The 27,066-nt window shown below is 38.1% G+C and overlaps 3 protein-coding genes across 10 annotated transcripts in view; all 3 read right to left on the bottom strand.

Annotated features, from left to right (window-relative positions):
- Window positions 1–4,379, bottom strand: part of kmt2ba (lysine (K)-specific methyltransferase 2Ba) — a 33,540-nt gene extending 29,161 nt beyond the window's left edge. For all 3 annotated transcript variants that reach the window (XR_014117173.1, XM_081697505.1, XM_035529173.2), the window contains exon 1: window positions 4,041–4,379. Coding sequence is in view for 2 of the 3 variants with exons in the window: in XM_081697505.1 (XP_081553631.1) it covers window positions 4,041–4,343 (303 nt within the window). In the remaining variant the exon portion in view is untranslated. The remainder of the gene's footprint in view (window positions 1–4,040) is intronic.
- A 3,730-nt stretch (window positions 4,380–8,109) lies between these two features.
- ndufv1 (NADH:ubiquinone oxidoreductase core subunit V1) lies at window positions 8,110–14,872 on the bottom strand. Of its 3 annotated transcripts, none has more exons than XM_027002341.3 (11): window positions 14,785–14,872; window positions 13,537–13,717; window positions 13,364–13,446; window positions 12,928–13,098; window positions 12,341–12,524; window positions 11,841–12,030; window positions 11,461–11,673; window positions 11,153–11,319; window positions 10,231–10,312; window positions 8,487–8,632; window positions 8,110–8,362 (listed from the first exon to the last, which is right to left on the bottom strand). In XM_027002341.3, exons 2-11 carry the CDS (start codon window positions 13,702–13,704, stop codon window positions 8,285–8,287), a joined length of 1,482 nt encoding a protein of 493 aa, XP_026858142.2. In that variant the 5' UTR covers window positions 13,705–13,717; window positions 14,785–14,872; the 3' UTR covers window positions 8,110–8,284. The 3 variants fall into 3 exon arrangements, with proteins under 3 accessions (XP_026858142.2, XP_026858141.2, XP_026858140.2); XM_027002340.2 differs by lacking the exon at window positions 14,785–14,872 and adding an exon at window positions 14,637–14,769; XM_027002339.3 differs by lacking the exon at window positions 14,785–14,872 and adding an exon at window positions 14,616–14,752.
- A 150-nt stretch (window positions 14,873–15,022) lies between these two features.
- On the bottom strand, window positions 15,023–27,066 carry hcn3 (hyperpolarization activated cyclic nucleotide-gated potassium channel 3). 4 transcript variants are annotated; one of them, XM_081697477.1, is made up of 8 exons: window positions 25,851–25,961; window positions 22,948–23,015; window positions 20,974–21,406; window positions 20,274–20,435; window positions 19,835–20,053; window positions 19,449–19,595; window positions 18,497–18,737; window positions 15,023–18,372 (listed from the first exon to the last, which is right to left on the bottom strand). In XM_081697477.1, the coding sequence occupies exons 3-8, from the start codon at window positions 21,385–21,387 to the stop codon at window positions 18,173–18,175; spliced, it is 1,383 nt and encodes a 460-aa protein (XP_081553603.1). In that variant the 5' UTR covers window positions 21,388–21,406; window positions 22,948–23,015; window positions 25,851–25,961; the 3' UTR covers window positions 15,023–18,172. The 4 variants fall into 4 exon arrangements, with proteins under 4 accessions (XP_081553603.1, XP_026858127.3, XP_081553597.1 ...); XM_027002326.3 differs by lacking the exon at window positions 22,948–23,015 and having other exon boundaries at window positions 25,851–27,064; XM_081697471.1 differs by lacking the exons at window positions 22,948–23,015; window positions 25,851–25,961 and adding an exon at window positions 26,771–27,062.

The raw sequence follows: 27,066 nt of genomic DNA, 5'->3' as shown, positions 1-27,066 counted from the left end.
TCTATACAGCAGATAGAATCAAGAACAAAAAATATGTCTTGAATGTAGATTTCTTTAATGGAGTGTTGGAGTTTAAAACAGTAATGTTATACATATACATTTTTATATGAAATTCTTTTTGATAAGCTGTTCCCATCGCACAGAATGCCATCCTTGTGCTTTTTTTAGAAATGGTTGTGCTTTTTTTAGAAATGGCTGGTTACGGATGATTTAATTCGTTTGATTAAGGGGAAACTGTTGTAGTTTTCTTCCATTTTATTGCTGCTACTTTGCGTACCCTTGGTTTTAAATTCCGACAGAAAAAATTTTGGAATTATCTTTGCATCAATAAAAAATTCCATTAAATGTCTAAAACAACCTCAAGCTATATTTAAAAGATGATAGCTAAATAAGACCCACTTAGTAATTGTGCAATTCATAATACAAATAGAGGATAGATTATTAAAGTAGTCATTACTTGCAGCCCTAATATTCATGACATTACAACAATAGCTTACAGTGAGAATGTTATAAAAAACAAACAATGTTATTCAAACTTGGCTCAATCCTGCAGTGGGATCAGCACAGATAGTGAAACGGATGCCAAAGGGTTGTCTCTATACACAAGACTGGCTCCAGAACTGAGCACTAACAGAGTTTTTTAAAAAAAAAAATTAAAAATCTTCACAAGGACACTTGTAATGAAGACTTCTTAGAAGCAACCAACCAGTGACAAAACCGCTCACAGCACTGTTATAAAGCCTCCCTCTTTGAGCATATTTGAAAAATTAGGTTACTCCAATTTATACTTTCTCTGCAACATACCAGAAAATTCAGAAAGGCTTCAAGCTAAAGCCTTCAAGCAGCTACAGAAAGTCCTCAAAATCACCATATGTATGCTACAGTGTAGCATATGGTGAACAGTCATTTAGTCACCCCTGCTCTGCCATTGTTTATTGCACATTAGCTATGCAGCTTTTCAGAATGACCTGAATACACCTGAATGTTATTTTCTTGCTTTCCTTCTCTCTGGATCCAGGAAGGCAGCAGACCAGGAGGTTTCACTCTTCTTTGCATAAACTAAATCAGACCAAAAAGGTGCTTCCTTTTCTCCCAGGCAAGGAGGTGCCAAGTATCAAGTGACAACTGTCCAATTGCTCAATTAATTGTTGCTATAATGTCTTTTGTATCTAACTGTATATGAAGACCTCACTCTGTAACCTTAAGTTGTGTCTTTCTGTAATTAAAAGTTACCTGCCTTAAAATCACCTCACCTGAACTGGCTTTTGCGTCCTACAATTGAACCATGTCTGTGCTGTATCTTGCCCAGAGATGGATATAGGGTAAAAAGGAAAAATGTGAAGGATTTAATATTTTAAAACACTTCAGGTAAATTCATGGGCCCATATAAATATCACTTCATAATAGCTTATTGTTATATGACTATCAATATGTAAGCAATGATACTGTCAATAATGTATGGAAGCTGGAAAAAACTATATTTTTAAATGTATACAAACAAATCAATCAATCAATCACCTTACAGAGCAATTGCCATAATGAGATACTGCAAACTTACTTTAGTAATTGTTTAAACCATGTCACTAACAACATTACTTGCCTTTCTCTATAAAAGCTGACAATGCATTTAGTACAGTTCAGCCCAGTAACTAATTTAGAAAAGTATTTCCTTTACTAAAAGTATTTTCCTTTACTAAAAACATTGCATACACTGGAGGTCAAAACAGTACAAACTGAAAGGGGCAAATCCCAGCTTCAATAAGATGCCCACACTGGATAGCATGGGGAACGGGAATTTTAATTAGGAGAGGTATCTACTGTGGTCTCTGAGCTTCTTAGTAGGATTCTAAGAAAACTAGAAAATTACAATACAAATGACAGTTAATACATTTTTACAATTAACAACTATAAAACCAATACATTGTTGTGACTCTAATAAACTGATCTTGAAATTTATTTCAAAATGACTGCAGTGAGACATACGGCATTTGCACAACAAGCCAGTGCTACATAGCTAAAAATGCACATTAAATAACTAAATTAAATAGTAAGTTTTACATTTTGAAATGTAACTTTTCAGTAAATGCAGTGTGTTGTCATTAGTGGCCACCATTTCTTGCTACAGCACTTTAATTTTTAAGACAAACAAGACGGAAAAAAAATCCTTATCAGTTTACAAATCAACATATATTAAAATACACTCAATCTAAACGGCATCTTTCCCTCCAATATCTAAGCAAATTTCCTACAACGGCCACTAGGCCGCACTGTTCATGAAAAAGTAACGCAAATGGTACTATATAATTACACATTATAGCCAATGTGTTTTCTCAACAATTACTTGGAAGTACTTGATATTTTAAATAACAAACAAGACAAATAGAGGTTTAAATACACTTAAATCAAACATTCTTTGCAATCGTCCACCATGATTTATTATTTATGACTTATTTATGATAAATTGCCCATTGTCCATTCTAATTGCTCATTCATTAAAAACCCACAATTTAAATAAATGTAAAACTAGATACATAGCAATAATATAAATAACGCTGTATGCACAGACACACACGACATCTCTAAGGCTGACCACAGGTCTCTTAAGCATTTTCATTTGTCCACATCGCACAGTCATCCAGACGTCTTAAGTCTGCACCAGTGTGATGCTGAGCAGAGAAGAGTCTATACACTGTGGCTTAACATTACAACAATATTGCATCAGTGCAACAGCATGACTGTGATGTCACAGTAGAGCTGACCCAGGATTTGGGTCCAAGTGGATGTGACAGTGAAAATACAGATTAGACTGAATCCTGAATGCTTGGCTTTACTAACATCAGTATGTATTGTAATTTACTACATCAAAAAAAATGAGAAACCTTTCAAAAAACTCATAACCATGTTTGTAATTTTTGAGATTGTTTTAGACTGTTTCCACTTCACATGCACAGCTAATAACTTGTAAATTGACACAGGGAACTCTGTCAATTTCCACTCATGAACATAAACCATAACTCCAGATTCCTACTATTGCCATAAATTTTAACCTTGAATTTCTCAAAAGATGTGCCAGGCCTAAACACTTGTTATATTAAATGTATAGCAAAGAGAGGGAGAAGCCAGGCAAAAATAATCTGTAACTTTTACTTCACGGGAGACAAGCAAGTCTTCCGAACTCGTTTCACATAGCTACAGCGACCATCAAAAGAACCTACCCATACGTAGGTAAAGCACAGGATCATTGAGCTTTACCAGTCTTAGAATAAATGCAAAACATTTCGCCAGGAAAAAGAAAAAAAAAAACTTAAAAATAGATTTTACAATAAATTGGTGCATTCTATTAATTTATTAAGCTAACGTAAGGTTTAAAAAGTTGGAGCAGCCAGCACTATAAAAGTTAAGCAGCTAGTTAGCCTGGTCCATCGTCGATTGTATGTTTTTAAAGGGTAGTAAAGTTAGTTATTACCGTTAGCATTACATTTTGCGCGGACCTGACTAAATTAATCGTATCCAGACCCCGACTTTTGATTATCTAGTTACATAACGCTACAAACCTAGATAGCTCAGTGTTAAATCGCCACCTAATGATCCCAAAGCACGCTACTAGGACTACTAAACTAGGTTAACGTCTATAGCTAGCAGTCTAGAATACTAAAATAATCAAACAGGTTGCCGCTACTAGCCCTTAGTAAGTTGGTAATCGATGAATGATTAACAAAGCAACTTGAATTTCTAGCAAGCAAACGTGGTTGGGGTGATTGGCGTTATAACCTTATAACCCGCCAAGAGAGAACGAGAACCCGGCAAATCCACCCACGTCAGCTCTTTAAATGCTTGGCCCAAAATTGAGCCATCTTAGCTAGGTTAGCCAGTTAGCTATCTTGCAAGAAAATAGCCACCTAGATAAAATAGGTAATATTCAAAGCATTACGGAACGTTCCTGGTGTGCAATCCAGACTCCATGACAGTACCCTGCACGAAACGATACTGCATTTAACCCATTTCGGTTTACACGACAAAGGAACGGTTTGGCAACTAACCTCATCGCTCTCGCTTGTGCAAAAACCCGCCTCCCTCTGGCGCCTAAGTTTCTCAGCAAGCCCGAGTAAGCGCAGCAATGATGGGTCCTCTCTCAGCGTAGGCTCAATGTTGATGGGCCTTGGCCCTCTTGACCGAGTCACTATGTCCTCAACTCCCAGCCTACCAACTTTCAAACGTTTTTCCGTCTTCACTTGACTGCGAGATGTCCATGGCCGACCTGGAAAACGACAACGTACTGTGGCCGTCGTATTTGTGCCTGCAACGACAACCGAGGCTGATAATCCGCCTCCAGCTGCCGCCATTATTATCTAGCTACCACAACAACGACGGTGCTGCGCTTTGGGAGGAACAAGATGGAAAGGCGCGAGATTGCACGCGTAACGCTGAGCTTGACGGGAAATTGAGTTTGCGCAAGTCACGTTCTTAATTAAGACTACATTTGAGCCTGCGTTGTTCCTCAGCAGCATTGATGTGCTTCTCCCATTTTATGTTTATATATTATTTTATAGTTAGCATATATTTTCTGTATACTGCAAAGGGAGTGTGGCCTCTTTTTATTTTACGATGTAATCTATTACAGTACAGGACATCTCGTCTAGTTTCTTCAGTTCTAAAACGGTTAGCTTGTTTGTTTGATTTATTGGTTTGGTTGGTAACAAAAGCATCTAATTACCCTTATAGTGCAAATGTTTTAGTAAACGTAATTCCCTTCCAATTCACGTTTCCCTCAATTAATATAAACAAAGACGCTACGTGAAATTATCATTGTTGTTTATTATATATTGCATATGCTTGACCTCTGGGGGGGGCATTGCAACTGCAATAAAATAGAACGGAATAGTTGTCCCCAGTAAAATAGAAAGTCATGCTCATGCGTGATGGTATAAGATATTTACTCCGATAGAAGTTCATATTCTGAAGTGTTTATCAATTGTACTATCTGTGCTCATGTAGGACACGCTGAATGAAAATAAAAGTTGAAAATAAAAGTATAATGACATGGGAGTTAAATAAATAATTGCTTGATTTATATTTTGAAAACAGGTTATACAATATGAAAATTATGTCATATTGCAAAGATGCTGAAAAAGCTAAATAACAGCTAAAAAGCTGGGGAAAAAAGCTAAAAATGTAACAGTCAGATCTAACATAATTTACAAACTGTTTACAATAAACAATTAAATTTAAAAAAAAATAGTTTATTGCAACTATTATAATTTGTGCTTTCTCAGCCTAATTTTATTTATCTCATGTAATATCAATGATTGCAAAAGAGTGCTGGTTCAGCACAGACAAGTAAAGCAATTCCGGTCATGTCTACCACTTTGCAGTGTTCCAGACCATTCCAGACCGCATGTAACGCACCTGCTTGCACTGAAAATCATCTTGCAGTAGAACAGCTATATCTCTACCTGTCCTGTTCACTTGTGAGGCATTTATAAAAAAAAATATTTTTAAAAATTTGGTAGAGTTGATTCAGTTATGTCACAGTGCATGGAGCTCTATGCATGCACACACACTCACTTTTCCCAGTCCCAATCCCCTGATTATTGATTGCCTTCATAAGTCCCTCATTTGCCTTTTTTTCATCCTCTATTTAAGCCCGCTGGACTACTCACTACTCATCCAGTGCCAGGCATTGTTCCCTTGGTGCTGTGAACTAGACAGTGTGTTTACTCCTGCATCCCAGTGCCTTGAGGTGAACTGGCAGTGCTTTTGTTTTCTTACACTTTTTAGTTAACTCACTGGTGTGCTTTGAGTTTGCTTCATTATGGAGAATAAAGACACTTCAAACGTGCACTAGTGTCTTGCTTCCCCCTGCACCTGTCACAAAATATCACAATTGCACTACTACATTCATTTTCTATGTTTCTTTTAAAAGTATAAAATCAAATAAATGACTTACTATTAAATCATTAATCAAGAATTACTAATTTCTAAGAGATTTGATATTGAGAAGAGTTATTTCATGGAGCACGCCTGGCTCTAACAGTTGTGACTCACTGTAGATTAGAGGAATTAACTGTATTTGATGCATACACTCTTCTCACTGTTGCTGATAAGCACTGGAATGGTAGACAGGGTCCAGGCATGTTTTGGGAACAGATATGGATGTCATTATTACTGTAGCAGTGGGTAGCAACAAATATCAGGAAGTGCCTGCAACATTACAGGGACTGCAGCTATTAGAACTGCATGACAGTTGTACAGGAACCTCACGGAGAATTTCATTTTCCTACAGGTATTGCAAGGGACAGTGATGCCCAGATAAACACACCGAGGCAACTGTAGGAAACAGCAGAGAGAGATATCAAGTTGCAAAGCACAAGCAGTGTGGAAAAGACAGTAAGGAAATCAAAATATGAGAAATTCAGACTATATAATGTATTATAATATTTTTTATGTAATCGTTTACATAATGACCTTTTTTTTGTGAATTGAAATACTAATGTGACTGACTGCCTACATACCTAGGATGGCTAATGCTTCTAGGTAAAACGAGAACCATTAGTATAATAAAAATAAATAAATAAATAAAAAGTTTCACTTTTTTTTCGCTTAAAGAATTTGTCATCTTCTACAAAGTCCATTTATTGATCATAATAGCTTATAAAACCTCAGTATTCAAAAATTCTTTGCACAGTAGTATTTATCACCTGGTTTCAGCTAATGACTTGTTTTCAATACAACAATTAAACTGTCTTTGTAAAAATTTGTCTTAGGTCATTATACTTAAAGAAAAATAATCAGCCCTTTTAATTTAACAACTAGTGATTCACATTGCTGTTTCAAGAACCCAATCTTGTTTAAATCAGTAAGTAGAAAGACAATCACCCAGAAGACCCTCATGAAATTATTTCATCTCAAGCATTAATATCAATATCAATTAATGAGTCAAATAACACCTCTTTACATAGGTTTAATGGTCCATTAACCTTTTCGTAACCTAGGGTGTGATTTGTTGAAGTTTATTAGGAGTAATGTAATTGGAGTGCTGCTCTTAACCATGGTTCTTGTTTCCCATGACTTTTAACTAACCTATTAGCCATACAGACTATGACCTCAATGGTGCCTTGATGTGTGCTGAAGATAATGTCTTCTGCCTTTTGTGATTCTGCACCACATAAAGAGACTTGTTAGAGGTCAGAGCTTACTAGCATTTCACTCTTCCTTCTGCTTTCTTTGACTTTTTGAGTTCAATTACCTAATTTCACAGACCTACCAGATTCTTCAGCTGGACTCCAGAATCTGATGTGTATCCATGGGTTCAGTCATTTTACCTTTACACTGTAGCTGTTGCTAGAATTACTTTTTAGGGTCACTGGAGCCTCACTTCCTTCATCCAGTTTTGTCAGGTTTCATTGGTTCTTTGTGGGGTAAATTGGTTTCCCTCATCTCGTGACAGACTGGTGTATAGAAATTAGTATTTTGACAATTCAGTCTCCAATTGTTCCAACTGCTGGCCTATATACTCTGGCCAGGCCTAAGGGATTGGTATTTGTCTCTGAATTCTTGAGCAACTCCTAGTCATCAGGCTAAGGGGTAATGCAGGTACACAATTCAGTCCAGTGTCCTGGAATCTTTTTGCCAGTTTGGCAAACAAACATATGTTTTCCACAGAAATGTAAATATATTAACAAAATATATTTACATTTGTGTGGAAAAAATATGTCTGACTGTCCCATTTGCTCTCTCCAACCAGTCCTGCTAATTGTGGGAGGTACACACAGGAGAGCTTGTCTTTATTACCGGGTTGTTTTGTCAGACAAAATGGCTGCCATTGTTCAAGCATACCATTTTGGGTATTCCAAATCTCAGGATAATCTGCCTTGCTAAGCATTTGGTGACTGTCTGTACATCACTGAGGCTGGATGGAAAGGTTTAAATCCATCTAGTGAATGTCTACCAACACAAGGCAGTATCTTTTCCCCTCCTTTCTTTCTGTCATGTCAATGAAGTCCATCTAGATATGTTCAAATGGGCATGACGGGCTGGAATATGGCCTGTTTTGGGCTGAAAAGTCTTTTGCATATTGTACTTTCTGCAAATACTGACAACTAAATTGAATATGGTTCATGGAACTTTATTAACAATGTTCACACAAGATGATACAGCAAGTTGGATGTTGATAACAGTTCAGGTATTTGTGCGAAACACTCATTTCTCTTAAATAATAATGTAAGGTAAGGTAAAGGGGAGCAGTGTTTTAAGAAGACACTGCAGAGAAAGAAGGAAAAGAAGTTTACACCCGGGCTTGCTGTTTCTGCTGGAACTGTGCAATCCTGCTCTCCATAATGGGACGGAAGTGACGGATCAAGCCCTGTGGGGCAGCACAGAGGGAGATTGAGTTCAGACCATATGCCATAAACTTCCCATTTAAAGGAAGGTGTGAAATACAAAATGTTGTGTTTCAGGTTCCTAAAGTGTCATCTGCCATGCCATACCTGTACTGGCCATGCAGCTCCATCACCCAGAGCACAGATGGTGTGGCCCTCGATCTGTTTACTGAGTTCCCAGATCATGTCAATCTCTGCTTCCCGTGCATCTCCCTTAACAAAGCGCCACATCATATTATTCATCCAGTCCACGCCTGAAGAGAAGGAAAAATCAGGGGGTTAGGGGAAACAGAATTTGAAATTTAGACCCAAAGGAATTTTAGTAAATCCAGCTGAAGTTAAAATGACTGGTTTTCACTAGGACTCTGTATTTTGGCAACATCAGTTTCAATATATTTATTTAACATATAAAGTATAACCAGAAGACAAAGAGAACAACCTGCTGCCATCTACACAAACTGTTCTGCTCAACTGCCTGTTAACTCATGGATTTACCCATTTTTATTTACAGCACTTCGCAGACGACCTTATCCAGAGCGACTTACAAAAGTGCTTTGTAGTTTCTATCAAATACACATCCTGATGTGACTATAAACAGGTCAGTGTTAAGAATACTATCAAGTTAATGCCATGGCTAAAGTGGAAAACACAGTAAAATATTTCTTTAAGATCAAATTTAAGCGCTTAGCGACTCAGTGATGAAGTCAGTCTTCCGTCTTCATTTGAAGACAGTCAGTAACTGAGCTGTATGGACAGCCATTCCACCACCTGGGTGTCAGGACAGACAACAGTCTTGATACATCTCTTCTTTACCACCATGCAAACATGTCAGTCCAGCTAAAATGTTCCAAGGAGTGTAATTTACCGAAGATCTGTTGGTCAGCCCTCATCTCCAATCTTACAAGGAGAGCTTATAAGCACTTATTGAGGAAAGACAACCTGTCCCCCCAGCTTCCTGATGAACTACTACAGACGGATAGTGGAGAGCATTCTAAACTGTAGCATCATGGTGTGGTATGGCAGATCCACAGCCACCAAACAAGTCTCTACACGAAGTAGTGAAGACTGCTCAGTTCATCACTGTAAGCAATTTCCCAACTGAACAAGGCACCTATAGCTAAAGACATCTGAAGAAAGCAATTGGCATTGCCCATTGTCCTTGTGATAAGTCTGTACGATCTGCTAGCATATGGAAAATTATTCTGGAGCATTCAGTCCAGGAAGAGCATTTTCCTGCAGGCTATCAAGCCGTTCACACCGCAAAAACTGCAGACAGTCAACCTCCCACTCTCTAAGAATATTCTTATTTAGACTTGCTAATGGCCTTGAATTGTCTCTCAACGGTGTACTGTATGCCCAGTGTCTCAGGTGCGTGATATGTAATGTCCTGCATTTAGTGTTTTGCATTATATTTTTTTGCTGCGCCTAAATATTTGCACCAAAGGCCAGCTAAATTACATCTCATCTCATTATACTGTACACACCTGTGGAAATGTAGAATAAAACTAAACTGAAGTGATTCAGCTTTGTGGGATATCCCTTATGTTTCTATGGATTAATGTATAAAGCAACCTGAAAATGCTACTCATATAAACATGAATGGGTAACTATTATGATATTCAGACTGTCAAAGGAAAATTTCCAATGTAATGTTCACTATTTTGATTCAGAAGTAATTAATTAGATGAGTGTAAATAGAAACTTCTGATAGAGATGAAGATGAAAGTAATGCTGTAACAAGACAACAATATAATATATACCAGAACAAATAAATACATGCAGCCTTTTAAAGCGATTAGGCCTATGCGCCATGAGTGCAATGTGCAACGTTCATGATGTGCAATTCCCTCACCTTCCCTGCAGGGGGTGCACTGGCCACAACTCTCATGTTTATAGAATTCAATCAAGCGTGCAATGGCTCTAATTACGTCTGTCTGTGAAAAAAATGAGATTTTATTTATTTAGTAAATTAACAGATTTTCAGAACCTGAAAATTTCTTAATCACACACCCTGGTTGCAAATTCCACTTTGTCCTGTTTTTAACCTCCATGCACTAATAAAAGTAGTTTGCACATAGTCATTTTACATAAACTCTTTGAATTTTGCATATTACCATGATTGTGTAAGTACTCTTTGTTGAATAATCCCCATCTTACTGGTTAATACCTTAAACCGTATAAATTAATGATCAAAAATGTGCTCCATGGCCATAACCGCAACAATACAACTAGCAGGAAGTTTGCGAGATTCAATATGGTAAACCAGGTTAATAACTAGATATACAATGCATGTGATAATGATAAGAAATCATTAATGAAGTGGTAGTACAATAAATAAAATTAACACTTGAAACTGATGTCCTTCACATTATTAGTTAAATGATTAAATTGGCTTTAGTGCATAGCAGTCTTTGATTCCAACATATATACCCAAATGCTAATAATCAGGGTCCTATATTTCCACTACAAGGACAGTAATAAATCATATCTCTATATGGGAATGTCTTACCCCTTCCCCAAAACAAAAGGGCTGAGACTTAAGGCTTTAGAGGGAACCTTCTGACCCCATTATTCTTCTGCATCTTACAGCAGCTGCTGTGTCCATAGCTATTTAATTCAGCCATGCAAAGCAATGATTGATTTCATTAGTAAGGTACTATCTGATCATGAAGGAGTGTTCATTACTGAATTCAGATCCTTTAGGGCACAGAAAGTATTAACAGCTGGAGAAACTTTTATTAATGTTATATTTGCCTTTAACAATAACCACTTACTGATTTGTCCATTACTATGAGGGCTGCAGTGCCCAGGCCAGACTGAGCCTGAATGAGGGCATCAAAGTCCATCATGACGTCTTCACACACATGACGAGGGATGAGAGGTGTGGAAGACCCTCCAGGAATCACACACAAGAGGTTCTCCCAACCCCCACGAACACCACCTACAAGAGAAGTTAAGACTTCTCTATTAAAGTGATACTGGAGTTGAACATGTAACAAAAAACTGTCAGCCTGATAGACAGACCTTTAGCATACGCTATTGGTAAAGGATGTTCAGAAGAAAGGGCAGAGGAAGAGCATACCTGCATGCCTCTCGATTAGCTCTTTCATGGGAATAGACATCTCCTCCTCCACGGTGCAGGGGTGATTCACGTGGCCCGAGATGTTGAAGAGCTTTGTACCAGAGTTCCTCTCCCTACCAAAACTGGCAAACCACGTGCCACCTCGACGGCAGATGGTTGGCGCCACAGATACTGTCTCTACATTGGCGACTGTTGTTGGGCAACCGAACACACCTGCAAGCAGACAAGTTTTCCCCTTACACATTCAGTTTCACAGAGACAACAACTATAGTTTACCAGCTAATTACAGCCGAACATTATACAAAAGTCAAACCTAAAATGGCTTGCTAAAGTCACCTTGTACAATTCAGGCATTTAATCTCTTTTGTGGAATGTCTTACCCACGTCAGCAGGGAATGGGGGCTTTAGACGTGGCTTTCCCTGTTTGCCCTCAATGGACTCAATCAGAGCAGTCTCCTCCCCACAGATATAAGCCCCAGCTCCACGTACCACAAACACATCAAAGTCATAGCCTGAGCCACAGGCATTCTTGCCAATTAGTCCTGCCCCATACGCTTCATTAATGGCCACCTGGGAGAGGGGAGTCACACAGGCACAACAGTTTATCACTCATTAGTACTACAACTTAAATTCACCAAGGTTCCAAGGTCTGCTGAACTACTTTTACCAAAATATCATAAAAGATGTTCAGGGTTAATTTCCTAGTGGACTTGCAGTGTGCCTCATTGTTCTAAGTAAGAATGCGCAAAACACAGCACAAGTAGGGCTATGCATATCTTCCAGTGACTTAAGAATGTAAACTTTTTCTACAGATAACAGCCCCTCAATTTAACAAGATCAAATGTCCTTAAACCATTTACATTTCTGCTAACCATCTCACCTGAAGGTTGGAAGATTCATTGTAGAACTCTCCTCGGATGTAAATATAGGCAGCACGCGCTCCCATGGCCCTGCCAGCAACCAGGCACCCCTCCACCAGCTTGTGAGGGTCATGACGCATGATCTCCCTATCTTTACAGGTGCCAGGCTCTCCCTCATCAGCATTCACCACAAGATACTTAGGCCTGAGCAGAGAGAAAGAATAAGAACTGAGAAAGAATAAGAATTGAGAAATTGTGTCTCTGAGCAAGACATTGACCAATAATCCTAAACATATCCAAAACCTTGGACATGTTACATCACAATGATTCTGATGGTATTGGTGGCATGTGTTGATATTAAACCAGTGTAACAGTCTATGCATATTAGATGGAATCCCCCTTCCACCTTATTTCACATAACATCTTCCATTATTTACTTGGAAGTGTTACAAAGCCAGATGACTACAGTCATTCTGACAAGAACTTCATTTGGTGACAGATATTAATAATCAGCAGTTGCAGTGCAAAACTGAAGAAGCTGAAGGGGTCAGAGCTTCAAAAAGATAACAGAGCCACAAGGATGCTCCCAAACACTACTGTTTCAGACCTGCCATCACTGGGCTTGTTCATGAAGCCCCACTTCATCCCTGTGGGGAAGCCAGCTCCTCCTCTACCACGCAGGCCTGACACTTTAATCTCATTCAGGATCCAGTCTACTCCCTTGTCCAGGATCTCCTTGGTCTTATACCAGTCGCCACGACTCAGCGCACCTTTCAGCCTGTAACACAACTGAGACGCTCAGCAAATCCATTTACATATCAGACTAATAAGGATTCTTAACACCCAAGTTCATTGCATATACCCTATGCAAAACTGTCATGTTTAGGCAATCCAAACCTGTATATCTAAAAGCTACAACCCTGAAATACTGTTAAAACTTATTAAAGAACAATCAAATTCAAAGTCATTGTACAGCATTTAATGACACTGGATCTTGTTGTACAAGAAGGAATTTTAAGAAATTATCAAAAAGTATACAGCACCTCCAGTCATGTCGTCCATACAAATTAGTAAAAATTCTGTCCTGGTCAGAAAGAGGTCCAAACTTTGTCTTCTTGGGTTGATCCTAAGTGACACAGTAAACTTGTTTGGGTATGTTCTAAAACTATTGTCAACAGTAACTACCTACACCTTAATGTTTGACAGTTAAAGATACCTGCTGAGCAGTGCTGTTGTGGCGCACCAAGGCCATGCAGCTACTTGTAGTGATTGAGGTAGAGGCGGCGGCGGCAGCACGAGCAGTTCCAGAAGCAACAGCGGGGAAACGAAATGCCCCGGTGCTGAGCACCCGGCTCAGGACAGGACAACCAACACAAGATAACATGTTTTTTTTTCCCCTGTCAAAGGTAGAGGACAAAAGTTCTTCAGTCAGTTCCATAACGCATACATACTTCACTACTATAAATTTCAAAACATGTCTTCCATCTAAATCTCATTTTCAATCAACACTGAGCTACGCTTAAACTCATGAATAATAGCAAGCAATGTTTAGTGAAATTCACCAAAGCTACTAAACTAGCTAGTTAACTAGGTTAGTTCATTAATCTAGGATTACTTTTGTAGAGGGACATTTTTATTCACGTTATGTCACGAATTTTCCCGATGGACTATTGTTTTAAATTAGATTGGATACCTAATTTGAATGACGTGTAAAACACTAAAAAGGACAGGTAGCTTGCTAGACAGGTTACCCATCTTAAAATAGCTAGCTAACCGCTATATAGTTTGTTGGATATCGACAATTTCATAGCAAATTAAGCATTTAAGCATCATAGCATTTAACATCTTGTGCATTTAATGTAATCTGGGTGAATGAAAATGGTCCTAATTAAAAGGAAGACATATATCCTTTCTATCTAAAACAAAACCTCACGAAATGAAATTACTGCAAATTCGGCTAGCTCTAAGATAGAGAACTGAAAACAAAACAGTCTGTCAGAGCTGACTTGCTATCTGAACCCTTGACGTTACTGCAAATGTTAGATAGGACAGCTTTTCAAAAGCTTGGCTAGCTAACGCTAGCTAACTGCCTGGCAGGCTAGCAGGCAAATCCACCCTGCAAAACAAAAACAAGACAGTTAGGTTAGCTAACTAGCTAACGTAGTCCACACTCATTAACACATCCGAAATAGCTAGCTAGAAAACAAACTAGTAATATCTAGTCAGCTACTATAGTTAGTTAATGTAACTAGGACAGGCAGGATTAGTAGCTAAATAGACAAGCCTGGCAATGACCTCTACAATCACATCACTGACATAGAGACGCATCCACCCAGATGATAACTCCTTTCACTGGATTGTACTATTTGCATTAACTGTTTGCCATTCGGAATACACAGTAAGTACAGTAAAAATAAATAAATAAATCAAAATACTAATAAACACGCAAGCCACAACTCTTTACCGTCGTTTGTGCCCCGGATCTCTGATTACAAAACGCTAATCGGAAAAGCCATGCTGACCCGGAAACACATACCGTCAGCGCTTCTTCGATAGTGACTGCAAGCAGTAAAATCACAACATAGACTGCCACTTATCTAATAATTGTGATGTAAAATATTGGGAGTTAATCAAACATTAAAAAAAATCCCAGTCTACCTAACTGTCCCCAGAATGCGAATGCCATTGTATGTCTACTTGCATTATTTGTCTGTTTGTCTACAACTGTTTACCACCTAAATTATCTCTACTTGCTTTCTTGAGCTAAGGTCTCTGACCCTCGCATGCATATATGAACGAACACACTTGTCAGACAAATGAAAACGGGAAAGAAATTATCCACTGTAATTAAGTAAAAAAGAATCAGAAGAAAAACAAACATGTCACGTACATGACATCTTAATACGCATCATTTTAAAAGGAATGCCTAGAAAACAAGTGAAAAGTTATAGGCCAATACTATAAAATTCTTATCTGAAATTTTAGAAACATTTGAACTGTGTAGACTGTTAGAACAGTTGTATATGTGTACTCTGCTTACCATTGTGAATCAGTTTACATGAGGTTAAAGGAAACTTCTTAAATTTTTTTTTTTTTTTTTTTTGGTGGTGGTGATGGTGGTGTGTGTGTGTGTGTGTGTGTGTGTGTGTGTGTGTGTGTGTGTGTGTGTGTGTGTGTGTGTGTGTTTCATTTTGTTTGGTTTGTTTGTTTTGTTTGGGGGGTGTACCCTGAAGTATATTTTTATTTTTACCCAATTAGATAATACTGAAAGACATTACTTAACTTTACTTATTATCTTTTTTTACATAATAGATCTAAGACAGGGGTGCCCAAGACTGCTCCTGGTAATCTACCGCTATGTAGAGTTTAGTTGCAATGCTAAAGTGATAACACAGTACTTTGGTACCCTCTTAATATTAGAGCCAGGTGTGCTAGATTAGGGTTGGAAATACACTCTGCAGAGTAGTAGATCTCCAGTACCAGACCTGGCCAAGCCTGCTGTAAGATATTGGTAGTGGGCCCATCTGGCTAAAAATGCATAACACAATTATTTTAACCAGATTAAATGTGTGCTTTGAAGCAGTTGTTTTCCCCAGTGATATTTGAGATGCATTACAGAAGGACAATTGATATACAACATAAAAAATATTTTTGATATATTATATGTTTTGGATTTTTTTCCCCCTCAATAGGTGTCTCGTAAAACATCAGTCAATCAGTTAGTTCAATTTTAGGAAGCTTTATGGCTTTGGACAGGTCTGCAGACTATAACTACTTAATGAATTTTTAAAAATAGCCAATGAAAACATTGTGCCAATGTATGTGTGTGTGTGTTCAGGCTCAAAGAGAGCATGCCTCTTTTATCACACTGAACACACACTCAATGCTATGTTGTAAGACATCATGTATTAAAACACACACACACACACACACACACACACACACACACACACACACACACACACACACACACACACACACACACACACACACACACACCTTAGACCACATCAAGAATCAGGTATGGCTATGTATTTGAATATGTCATATCGCACGATTCCTCAGCACACTTCAATACCCAGCAGGCTGTTCGATACCCAACCCAGGACTCAACCAATCATGAACGACATGTCAGATCATCATCACCCGAATATTGAAATCACATGTATATCATTTAGGAACAGGTATATACGCTGGTCTACAACTTCATCACGTTGTGAAGTATTGCCTCTAGATTTCTATGCATACCTAGGGTTATTTTGGCCTTCTGTGAACCAATCCCTGACTTTGTATTCCCCGTTTCTGATTCTTGCCTGCCCCTTTTGGATACTGCTGCCTGGATTTTTGGATGGTCTTTCTAGTTTTTTGACACAGACTGTTTTCCCTACATTCGAGCTACTCCATTCCTTGCCCATTTTTGTTTTGTGACATTTTCTACTACATGTTACTTCAATAAAGCCCTGTCTTTTATCTGCAAGCATCTGGTTTTTGCCTAGCCCGTTACAGAATGATTAATATACCTAAGAAGAAAAATATGAAAATAACAATTTTGCCAGCAGTCAGTGAATAGAGCCAAAATGGCACAAATAAATATAATGTCTTATTCAAAATAATTGCACTTGCTTACACCTTATGTAATTAACTACATTAATATATATCTTGTACCCTAGAAATTGACTATAGCAATGTTGCAAACTATTATGCAAAAGTTAAAGTGTGGGAACTGAATTGGCCTTAATGCTGATATATGCTTCTAGAGTTATTTATGGCTATGAGAGCCATATGTATTAATTTACATTATCTCCCATAAGGAATAAATAGAACATTAGAGTATTTTATTAGTACATGGTACAGTAGTGTATCTGACATTCTTAACAAATTGACCGGCCAGTGTTTTCACTGTTTGTGTATTCCCTTTACATATCCATACAATGGAATGAAGCATGACCCTGAAAAGTTCCTGTCCCTATGACCAGTTATCTGGAAAGGCAGGTTTAACTACTCTAATCTGTGATTATATGATTCACATGCTGTAATACCAGTGTAATTATTTAAGCTCTTTAAAGCAGGAATTAATGCACAAGTTGTATGTGTATGCTGTATTCTCAGAACAAGAAACAACTGGTGCTGCCAACCATAATTGCCTGTAGAGCAACCAAAATTTATAATGTGATCAAATTTGAATTATAACCTCAAAAAGTACACATGCCCAAATTGTGGACTGTTATTTTAAAGACAATGCATAACAGCTAGACATGGTTGTATTTAGTTGGAAAAGGCCAATTAAATGCATTGTCAAAAAATGTTCACCTGCCAGTGACCCTGTGACTTTAATACTGTATGTGCTTGGCTTACACTGGGTGAGTTTATTTGCATAATGAAAGGGTAAGGTGAAATTCAATCTCTATGTGTAAGCAAAACAGCAGGCACACATAAATTTAAAAGCCATATGTAATTGCCATTAGGAAACTGCACCGTTTGTTATCTGATCATAGAAATGGACGTATTGTTTACATTTTAATACCATGTATAAAAAAGTTCTAAAATACAAACACTGTAAATGGACATCAAGCCATACCCTTCAGGTCAGTAAAGTCTTCAAGTAACTGGCACCAAGAATGTGGTGCTTTAAGGGTCCACTGGATTTTATTAATAATGAGCTGTCATACCATGGAGCAAACAGTTAACATTGTGGGGGGAAAAAAGGACAGTCAACATGATAGAACAGCATTCTCAAGGCATTGCCTAAAGTTCTTGAGTGCAAGATTTGTCCTTCTTTATATAGTAAGCTGTGATGGAGAATCAAGATCCCATAAACAGCCATTGTCATTACTCTGATCATTTGTGTCTACTCATAATGATGTTGAGTTTGATTTGGGTGTTTGCTCCATATGGGCCAGATGTTCTATGGCAACACTCTCAAAAGCCCTCCTCATGATGGGATGCTCTTCCAGAACCTCATTAAAGCTGTCAACACTGAGAGAGTAGAGTCTGCAGTAGGTGTCTGCCTTCACAGTGGCTGTGCGGCACCCATGGGTCAGCAAGCATATCTCTAAAAAGAGGAAAGACTCTGGCACAAGCTGTTCCCTATCAAGGATCATTTCATCATATTTTGGGACTATTTTTCATGTGTGAAGAAAAGATAAAGAAAAGTCATATGAAGACTGTATGCTTACCACCAAAGTAACAGCCATCGCTGAGAATCTTCTCCTTCATGTCTGATGTGACAATGGTGACAAAGCCATGCTGTATGAAGTACATCTTACGTCCCAGTGTGCCTTCACGAATAATTATGTCACCTGGAAGGAAGACCTCAAAGCGTAGCTTGGTCAGGAGGACGGTGACGAAATGCGGGTCAGCATTGCTAAACAGCGGCATGTTCGCCACCAGTCCACGACAGTTGTAGCTCACTATGTCCTAATGGGAAGGCATAGAATGTAGATTTGAATAATTTCAATATTTTGTAGTGTCCACCAATGTATTTATTTATATGCTGAAGAGTTTTAAGTGGCCTGATGAACTAATGAAACATTAAAAAATACATTTATGGAGCAACTGGAATGGTGTTGCAAAATTACAAGTAGCATAGCAGAGTTTGTGGAAACAAGATGCAAAAGAATGCCAAGAGAAGCAACTCAAGAAAGTTATAGGTAAAGTAGAAAAGAAAGATAGGAAGTTTAACATGATACTCATGTAAAAAAATTCTAATACCTTTAGTACTAGTACTAATAGTTATATTGTTTTATATTGTTACTAATAAAATAACAGTATAATCAAGTAGACTCCCCATCCACTAAGAACCAACTAGAACACAAGTAACAAAGGGTCATCTCAGCAATATACCAGTATAGTGGAAGTATAAGTTATTTCCTCTTAGGTTTCAGAGTTGGATCTTAACAATATTATTGGTACTTTCACACTGCAATTTATTATTTTTCTCAATTTGTATGTTTGTGGACTACTTTAAAAAATGGTTATGCTCAATAGACAAAGGTATAACCAACAGACTAGCCATTTGGGTGATAAAGGCAAAAAATATAGTAACCATCCACTTCTGCCAAATCCCCAAGGACTAATATAACTAATACATTGCTTTGGAAACCAGGAAATGGAAACAAACAACAAGACCTCTTTAAGCTGGTCACTGAGTTCTCCCAGGATACTCTCCTCATCAAACATCTTCCCCTGGAAACGGTGTTCATAATAGTCATGGATTCTCTGTCTCATATCAGCAGGAAGCTTATGAAAGGACATGTACTGCTCCACTTGCTTATACTGTAACAGAAATGACAAACAAATATACAAACAAATACTTAATTTTAGAGATGAAGAGCAGAAAACTATAAAATATATCATGGAGGACACATAAGATATCCAACAACCTTCCTAAGTTTTTCTATTTATCCAGTTAGCTAGTTAGAGTAGCCAAAACAGGTCAACAAAGAAGACCAGAGCTACAATGTTACATGAGAAGCAACACAGATGAATCTGCATCACAGTAATGCCACAGGTACCTTCTCTTGGTATTGCCGATGGGAGGCATCCAGTGACTGGATCAGGTTGGTGGCATGGCCGAGAAACATAGCATAACAAGTGGCACCTGTGATCATGCTGATCATGGTGAGCCAGACATCGGTTAGTCTCTCAGGAGCTTGGGCACCATATCCAATGCACAGCATGTGGCTCATAGCCATGAAGAGGGCATAAGAGTACTGTACATCCCAGGTTGCATTCTGTCAGAAGATAATAGTACAAAGAGAATGAAGTTCAAAAAAGGAAAATGCCATTAAGTCCCAAAGAAAAAACAAGCTGAAAGGAATTGTGATCTTTATACCAGGAGGAACATTAAAAACAGGCTGTGTAACATACCACTAGTAACTAGTTAGTAAATGCTACATACAGTATATAATGAAGAACATCTTCACTATCTACAACCACTCTTAACCTCCTCACCACCATGTTGTTTTTGGAAACCCAGCAGTTTGAGGGGAAATCCTGCAGCATAGGCACCAAGAACTGAAGACAGCCATCCCAGTGACACAGCAAAAGCATTATGCCAATCAAATTCACTATCCGAATCACTGCACTTGCCAGGTCATATGTCATGTGGAACATCTGAGGAATAGGAGTTAGAGGAGGATCAAAAAAAGGTGTTTTCCCTGTTGTAGAGTATTAAAATCCCTCCTTAACATCCAATTGTGAATTTCATGTCTGAGTCCAGTTTATACTGAATAGATGTACTTCTACTTATTGTCTTTCTATTGCCAGCATAATCACTCTATTCATGCATCCTAGTACTATTTTCTTACAAATCTTCTTAAATCTTAATCTAAAAGGGACCTCTACTGCCACATTTTCATCTTTGGTCTAGATCAGTATATAGATGTATGGTCATAATCACCGAAATATTTTAAAGGAATTGGAACAAATTGTGTAACTAGCCTGCCATATGTAAAGTTAATTAGGTCTGTTATTTTGTATTTCATGACATATAGTAATGTTAGTAGTTGATCATTATATACTTTGTTTATAATCTTTGCTATGTAAAGCACATTTAAGATTTTGGCTTCAAAAACTGTAACGTGGTCTATAGTGTCTGCCACTCTCTTCCTTTTAGTGCATCTCTTTCCTACCACTTGTCTTTGTCTCTCACCTCTTCCCACTGGTGTATGTAGCGAATAAGCCTGGATAGACGGAGTAGTCTGAGCAGGCTTAGGATCTTGGTGAAACGGACAATCCGCAATGCTCTGGCAGTGCGGTACACTTCTGCAGACTCTATCCGAGCCTCAAGGTCAACTGCCAGAAAAATGTAATCCACTGGGATGGAAGAGATGAAATCCACAAGAAACCAGCCCTGCAGGTATCGGCATCGAATCACTTGTGGATCCAGTATAATATGGGTGTTGTCACCCTCCAAGATCCCTGTGCGGAAGTTCAAGATCAGGTCAATCAGGAAAAGTGTATCTGAAGCCATGTTGAAGACCATCCATGGCAGCGTGTTCTGATCATCAGAGAAGGTAATGCCCCATGGTAGGATGACCAGGTTGCACATCATCAGAAAGAGCATTATCAGGTCCCAGTAGAAACTAGAGATTAAGAAACAAGATATGTTTAATTTTAAGAAATTGTCATTATTCTTTTTATCAGTTAAGTAGTCAAGAAGCATTGGTACATATTGCTATATTTCCTGGTTTTCACATTTAGCTTTCTTTTTCTTCCTTGAGTACATTTCTTGGCCCATATCACCATTTAGAAGACTGATACTGATGTTCACACATACAAGAAATATCCCCATTTAGCATAATCAGGCCAAATAACCTAATTTGGGTGAATGGTAAATACTTGCGAATGGCTGGATGTGCACTTACTCAAACTGTATTTATTGAGAATATTGAGAATTCAGTTCAAACAGATAAAAATATGGAAGGTATGTATCAAGGGATAGACATTCTTATAAATCTCTACACATTAATGCCAGACCAATAAATATGACCACTAGTACTCAGTGAAAGGAACTCTTCTATTGAAACACACTCTACCAGCAACAGATAAGTAGGGCAATTCATTAAAGACATATTGAGCCAATGACATTTCACTGTAGAAATGAGTGGAAATGGAATCTAATCTCACCATCTGTTCTGGCCAACACTGCTTGACATTACTCTCAAAAAATGGTGACAAATAGTAAAATCGCTCCCCATGTTTAGCACTCATCAAATATTCATCACCCTTAGACACTGCCCATAATTAGCAGAACTATTAGAGTTAGTATACTACAGCCTTCTTCTAAGTAGTGGGCAGTTGTAATTTCCCAGAACTTTTCACAATGTCAGAGTCCTAAATTCCCTTATAGACTTATTTTGCCCTGTAAGAGGCCTTGTAGCTATATTGTTTAATATTTATACTTACAATTTTACTCTTTCTGGGAAAAATGGATGGTGGTATCTTCTAGTAATGTTTGATTATGTTGACACAATATTGAAGGGCAAAAAAACCCAATTATATCAAGTTGACATCCAGTATTCAGATGTCTTGTGGAAACCTAAGCCTTGGTCTCAGCTCAGCACACATGAAAGAAGGTGAGTTTTCATCTGGATCTTCTTACCTGCGGAGTACTTTTTGTCTGCCAGTGGTTTGAGGTTTCCTCCTATGGTAATTTTTTCCAAAGTTGTGTCAATCAACACGGGCCTCTTTGCCACCGGTGACCATGCCCCTAAACCTGACCACTATGCACACAGTCTAATTACATTTGTCATCCCCCAGCAGCTATCTGACTCACATGAGAACAGTCGGCATCCAGCAAAGAGGTAAGACTTAGCATTTCAGGCTTGCTAGGGTTTGTTCTCACTCTCTGTGCACAAATTAAGCTATATGATTATTTCCTTTTCTGAATTTTACTTGTCACTCAAACTGATATTTACCCACAGAACTTAATGATTACTACCCTTACAAAGACAACATAAAGAAGATTCAACTTAGGACCATGATCTCCAAATGTGGAGATTGCATTCTACCAACAAAACTTTGCAAATTGCAATTAGACTAGGAAACATATATAGAGATATATTTGGTTTTCAAAGATTTTCAAAGATTTCAACGCTTTCAGTTTTTATATTGAAAATTTCACCTGTGACATTGTAGAAATCTGGATACCCCAAGCCCATTTTGCCCTAAATCTTGCTGAAAATGTCAGACCTAAACAGACATGCACATTGTAGTTAGTAAACTTAGTAAACTAGTCAGATATACATTCAGGTTCTTCCTTGTGATGACTGACAATGACTGACAATCATTAACAATGACCACACAATCCTAGCTCCCAAAATCAAACTAAATAAAATTACATTTTTTTATGAGTTTTTTTTTAAAACCCTTTTTAATGTTTGTATTTGTTAGTTATTTATGTCGTTTCGTATCTTAAATATCTTTAGTCACAATACTACCCATTGCACCACAATGCACAATAATCAGTTTATTTTTCATTATTTATTGGAGTAAGTTATTGAAAGATCTTCATCTGCTATCAAAACTGAATCACAGGTTCTAGCTTCACATAGCTCTCTCTAATTAATTTTAACAATGCTACAATGTTTGATCAGTGAATAAATGTATTAGGCATTGTAACACACACTGCTGGCCAAGTATGGCACTCATTTTTTTGTGATCAAAACATTCAAGCATCAGTCTCCATTTTCTTTTTTTTCTTTTTTGGTAGGATTATTACATAAAGAATAAGAAGCCTCATTAGACAGATGGCTGTTTATATCTGTTATATAGTCCTGAACTCATTGCCACCACAAAGCTACCTTGATCTCCAGCTTTTACCACTAAGCCAACATTACACTACAAAGCTTTCAGCATTGCACACTCATCCCCTGCTCAATTATTTGGACAGACGTTGCTTACCATCTTGTAGTATGTTACAACAGTAGGATTTATGTTTCAGTTGGGAAGGAACACACATCTCTTTAATGTTTTAATCCTTTTGCAGAAAAAAAAAATCAGATATAATCAATCTTACACTAAGTTAACTCAGTGGACTGCTGAACAAGAAACATCAGAATTGTTTGAGTTTCCATTTGTTCTTTGTTTTATGATGAAAATATGATACACAAATCTACAACAAACACCATAACACATTGTATCAGGGGTTAAAAGACACATTGTGTCAGGCTATTGTCTAAGAATGCGGACCTTTTCATTCAGAGCAATTAGTACCAATTCACTAATGTGAAAGTCACCAGATGTAAGTCAATACAAACACTAGCTTCAAATATAAACAATTAGGTGGATACATTAACAATATTCTTTTAGAAGATCATTTACAAGGCCAGTCAGATCAAGCATCTAAAATTAAACTTCTGAAATCAAGCTTCCTTGCCAGCTTCTATGCAATTTCCTCAGAACACAAAATTTGAGAAAACACTTGATGTGTGTGCTTATCAAAGAAGGCATTCAACATACGTTCATGTATAGTACACAGTAAAAATTATTGTATATCGCTTATATAACCTTCTGTGAATTACATTATCTATTTACTGTGAGGGATTATATGAGGGCAGTGTCACGAATGGCCACCCTCCTCACGTCCCTATCATGGTTTCCCTGTCTTCCTGCACTCCCTGGTTCCATGCCTTAATTTTGTTTTCTCCGCCCCTGTCTGTTCCTTTATTCTACTCCTTGTTTTAGTTTCCATTGTTCCAATGTTCACCTGTATCTGTTTAGTGTCTGATTGTCTTGCTTATTTAAACCCTGTGGTTTTGTCTGCTGGTTGTTGGTTATTGTGGTAAGTAATGTTCTTTTGTCAGGTCTGGTTTATACTCGTGCTACTGTCGTGTGTTACTTTACTCCTTTGCCTCTGTTTGTTTTACTGTTTGTGTTTCCTCATTTAATAAACCACCTCCTGCATTTGCGTTCTACTTCTGCCTGTTGCTGGTGGGATCGTAACAGGCAGAGTGTTTTATGTATGGTCATTAATGCTGATTGTGATGTGTTGCCTCTTATCTTCAAAGATCAAACTATTAGTTATTATACATAAATTCCAAAGATGGTCACTTTCAAAGTGATTGGCCTGTCGTGAAAGATTGCAAACCATGGTATGCATGACAATTTAATAATCCAGTTCTGCAGATGAATCTTCATGCTTTAAAGATTAAGATGCTCCTCTTTAAAGATGGCAGAGTGTTGTAAGATTAAAGTGTCCACTTATTCATTTGTAAAATACACATGTGTAAAAAGTGCCATCTGCACCAGTCTCAGCAGGTCACAGGTATGTTTTATTTGCAGTAAACATGTAGTTGTACTTGCAAATTTTACTGTAAAACATTTGCTAGCAAGAGTTGAAGTAGATACAGGCTTTGTCTCCATATAATAGTGGTTTTAAAAAGTTATACCTTTGGTCATGGAAAAATGTCTTTCTGGCTAATGCAAAAATCTAGTCTGAGTAAAGACAGTCTCTTCTAGAATGTGAATCTGGGCATCTGGACTAAGTGAAAAGATTGTTCCCAATTACCCCTCTCTCCAGTTCTAAACACAAACCCACATTTACCTCTATACTTCCTACATCCTCTATACACTACAATAATTCTGACCACATGGCATCAACTTTACATCCTAAGGACTCGATGGATCTTTTCTACTATTGGTGCCCATATATTGCACTATTAGCCTCATTGACTCATGGTAACCCTGAGAGAAGAAATTGGTAACTTCACACCCGTAGTAGTGTTTTTCAGTGAAGATTGGGAAGCCCAGTAGTGAATGTGTTTCAAGGGCTTAATTCAAGGCCCTTGGGAAAACCACTTGGTACAATTGCAATTTGATTGATGTATACATATTTTTTTATTTCTAGGCATATTGCTATTATAATTAGCTGTTTGTATTCCTTTACTGATGTGGAACACCATCAATAACAATACTGAATGCTTGCTTTCCACAATTAATTGCAGCCATTTGAAGTTCTTGTAAGATTGCAACTTTTTTTAAAAAACAAAGTCCCATATTTCCTCAAGTTTTTCCTAAATTACTTACCGAAAATTACTGTATGGATGTATGATCCAGACCCCAAAAGACTTGACTCTCTGCTGCTCAGCTGCAACTCCTTTGGTGCTTCCAAACATGCGCAGGGAAAACTTGTTCACCCCTGGCTGTAGCATTGAGCTCAGCTGCCTCTGGAGGTATGTAGATTGATCCTGAGAGTCAAACTCTTCAAAGCCCATGGTTAACGTGCCCTCACAGTGCCCAGCTGCTTCGAGCATGGTTTTGCCGAGGCAGGAGCCTGTGTTCATGCTGGTACTCAAGTTCAGTCCGTCAGCTCCTGACGGCATCCCTAGAGGTTTGGAGTTGAGTGCGGCTGGAGAGCCAGTCCTGTCGCTGTAGTTAATGAGGGAGAGCAGCTTCAGGCTCAGATCCCTGGTTCACTCCCCATGCATGGATGACAAGCAGAACTTGCCAAGCTGCCTGGAGTCACCATTTGGGGCAGAACGGTCCTGTTTACCTGCTGCTTCAGCTGGTCCAATACCATCCGTCATATTACAGTTATATTATAAAACTTTTAAAAGCTGTATATGTATATAAAATGTCATAAATATACAAAGTGGTCAATAATAACTGCTCCTAAAATAAGCAAAATGTATAGCTTCCTAAGTGAAAAGACACCTAGAACTTCGTCCATCCTGCACGTCTATCATTCCTCTTGCGTGTTGAGAAGCCAAACTTCATGTTCGAAAAAGGGCTTTTTCAATGAGGAAAAAAATCCCGGAACCAGAAGCGAGAACACTTGCGAGAAAGTATATACTGGAAAACATTTACTTAAATTGAAAGGTAATTTAGGTTAATAAATTGTTGTCTATTTTAAAGGAACATATTATTTTGCTTGACCTAAATGAAGAGCATTGTAATTTCGCGAAAACCGTAGTTCCCTCAAAATAGTAATTACATTTTAAGAGTACCTTAAAGTTGTGCATCCGTGGCTTGCGATAATGAATGGTGAAAGCTGTGTAATCGGCTTGCTTGCAGTCGGTGCTTACATCTCCCTCTCCTCTTATGCCCGAGAGGGCGTACGTACCGAAAATATTCTATTCTATGCCACATGCTGATAGGCACAAAAACGAAGAATAGCCTAACATTACATTATAAATCGCTTCGATCAGCGTTCGGCTGCATGAACTTAATATGACGTGGGTGTCTAGTCGACGATCGAATGCACAGGTCCGCACACGGGGGAGTCTAGTTTCAATAGTCATCT

The sequence above is a fragment of the Electrophorus electricus genome, chromosome 2, assembly GCF_041902795.1.
Source record: "Electrophorus electricus isolate QZ-2024a chromosome 2, ASM4190279v1, whole genome shotgun sequence".
Taxonomy (NCBI): Eukaryota; Metazoa; Chordata; class Actinopteri; order Gymnotiformes; family Gymnotidae; genus Electrophorus; species Electrophorus electricus.
Note: the sequence above shows the minus strand (reverse complement) of the source record. Positions and strands in the feature narration are given on the sequence as shown.

Excerpts from the sequence above, each read along its gene's own strand:
- ndufv1 (XM_027002340.2), bottom strand. The coding sequence starts at position 14,692 with ATGCAAATAGTACAATCCAGTGAAAGGAGTTATCATCTGGGTGGATGC. Across the intron at positions 13,718-14,636 it reads CTGGGTGGATGCGTCTCTAT|GGGAAAAAAAAACATGTTAT; the intron begins GTCAGTGATGTG and ends TACCTTTGACAG. Across the intron at positions 10,313-11,152 it reads TCATAGTAATGGACAAATCA|ACAGACGTAATTAGAGCCAT; the intron begins GTAAGTGGTTAT and ends TTTTTTTCACAG.
- hcn3 (XM_027002326.3), bottom strand. The coding sequence starts at position 26,146 with ATGCCGTCAGGAGCTGACGGACTGAACTTGAGTACCAGCATGAACACA. Across the intron at positions 21,407-25,850 it reads CATCCATACAGTAATTTTCG|TTTCTACTGGGACCTGATAA; the intron begins GTAAGTAATTTA and ends CTTAATCTCTAG. Across the intron at positions 18,738-19,448 it reads TCAGTGACCAGCTTAAAGAG|GACATAGTGAGCTACAACTG; the intron begins GTCTTGTTGTTT and ends CCTTCCCATTAG.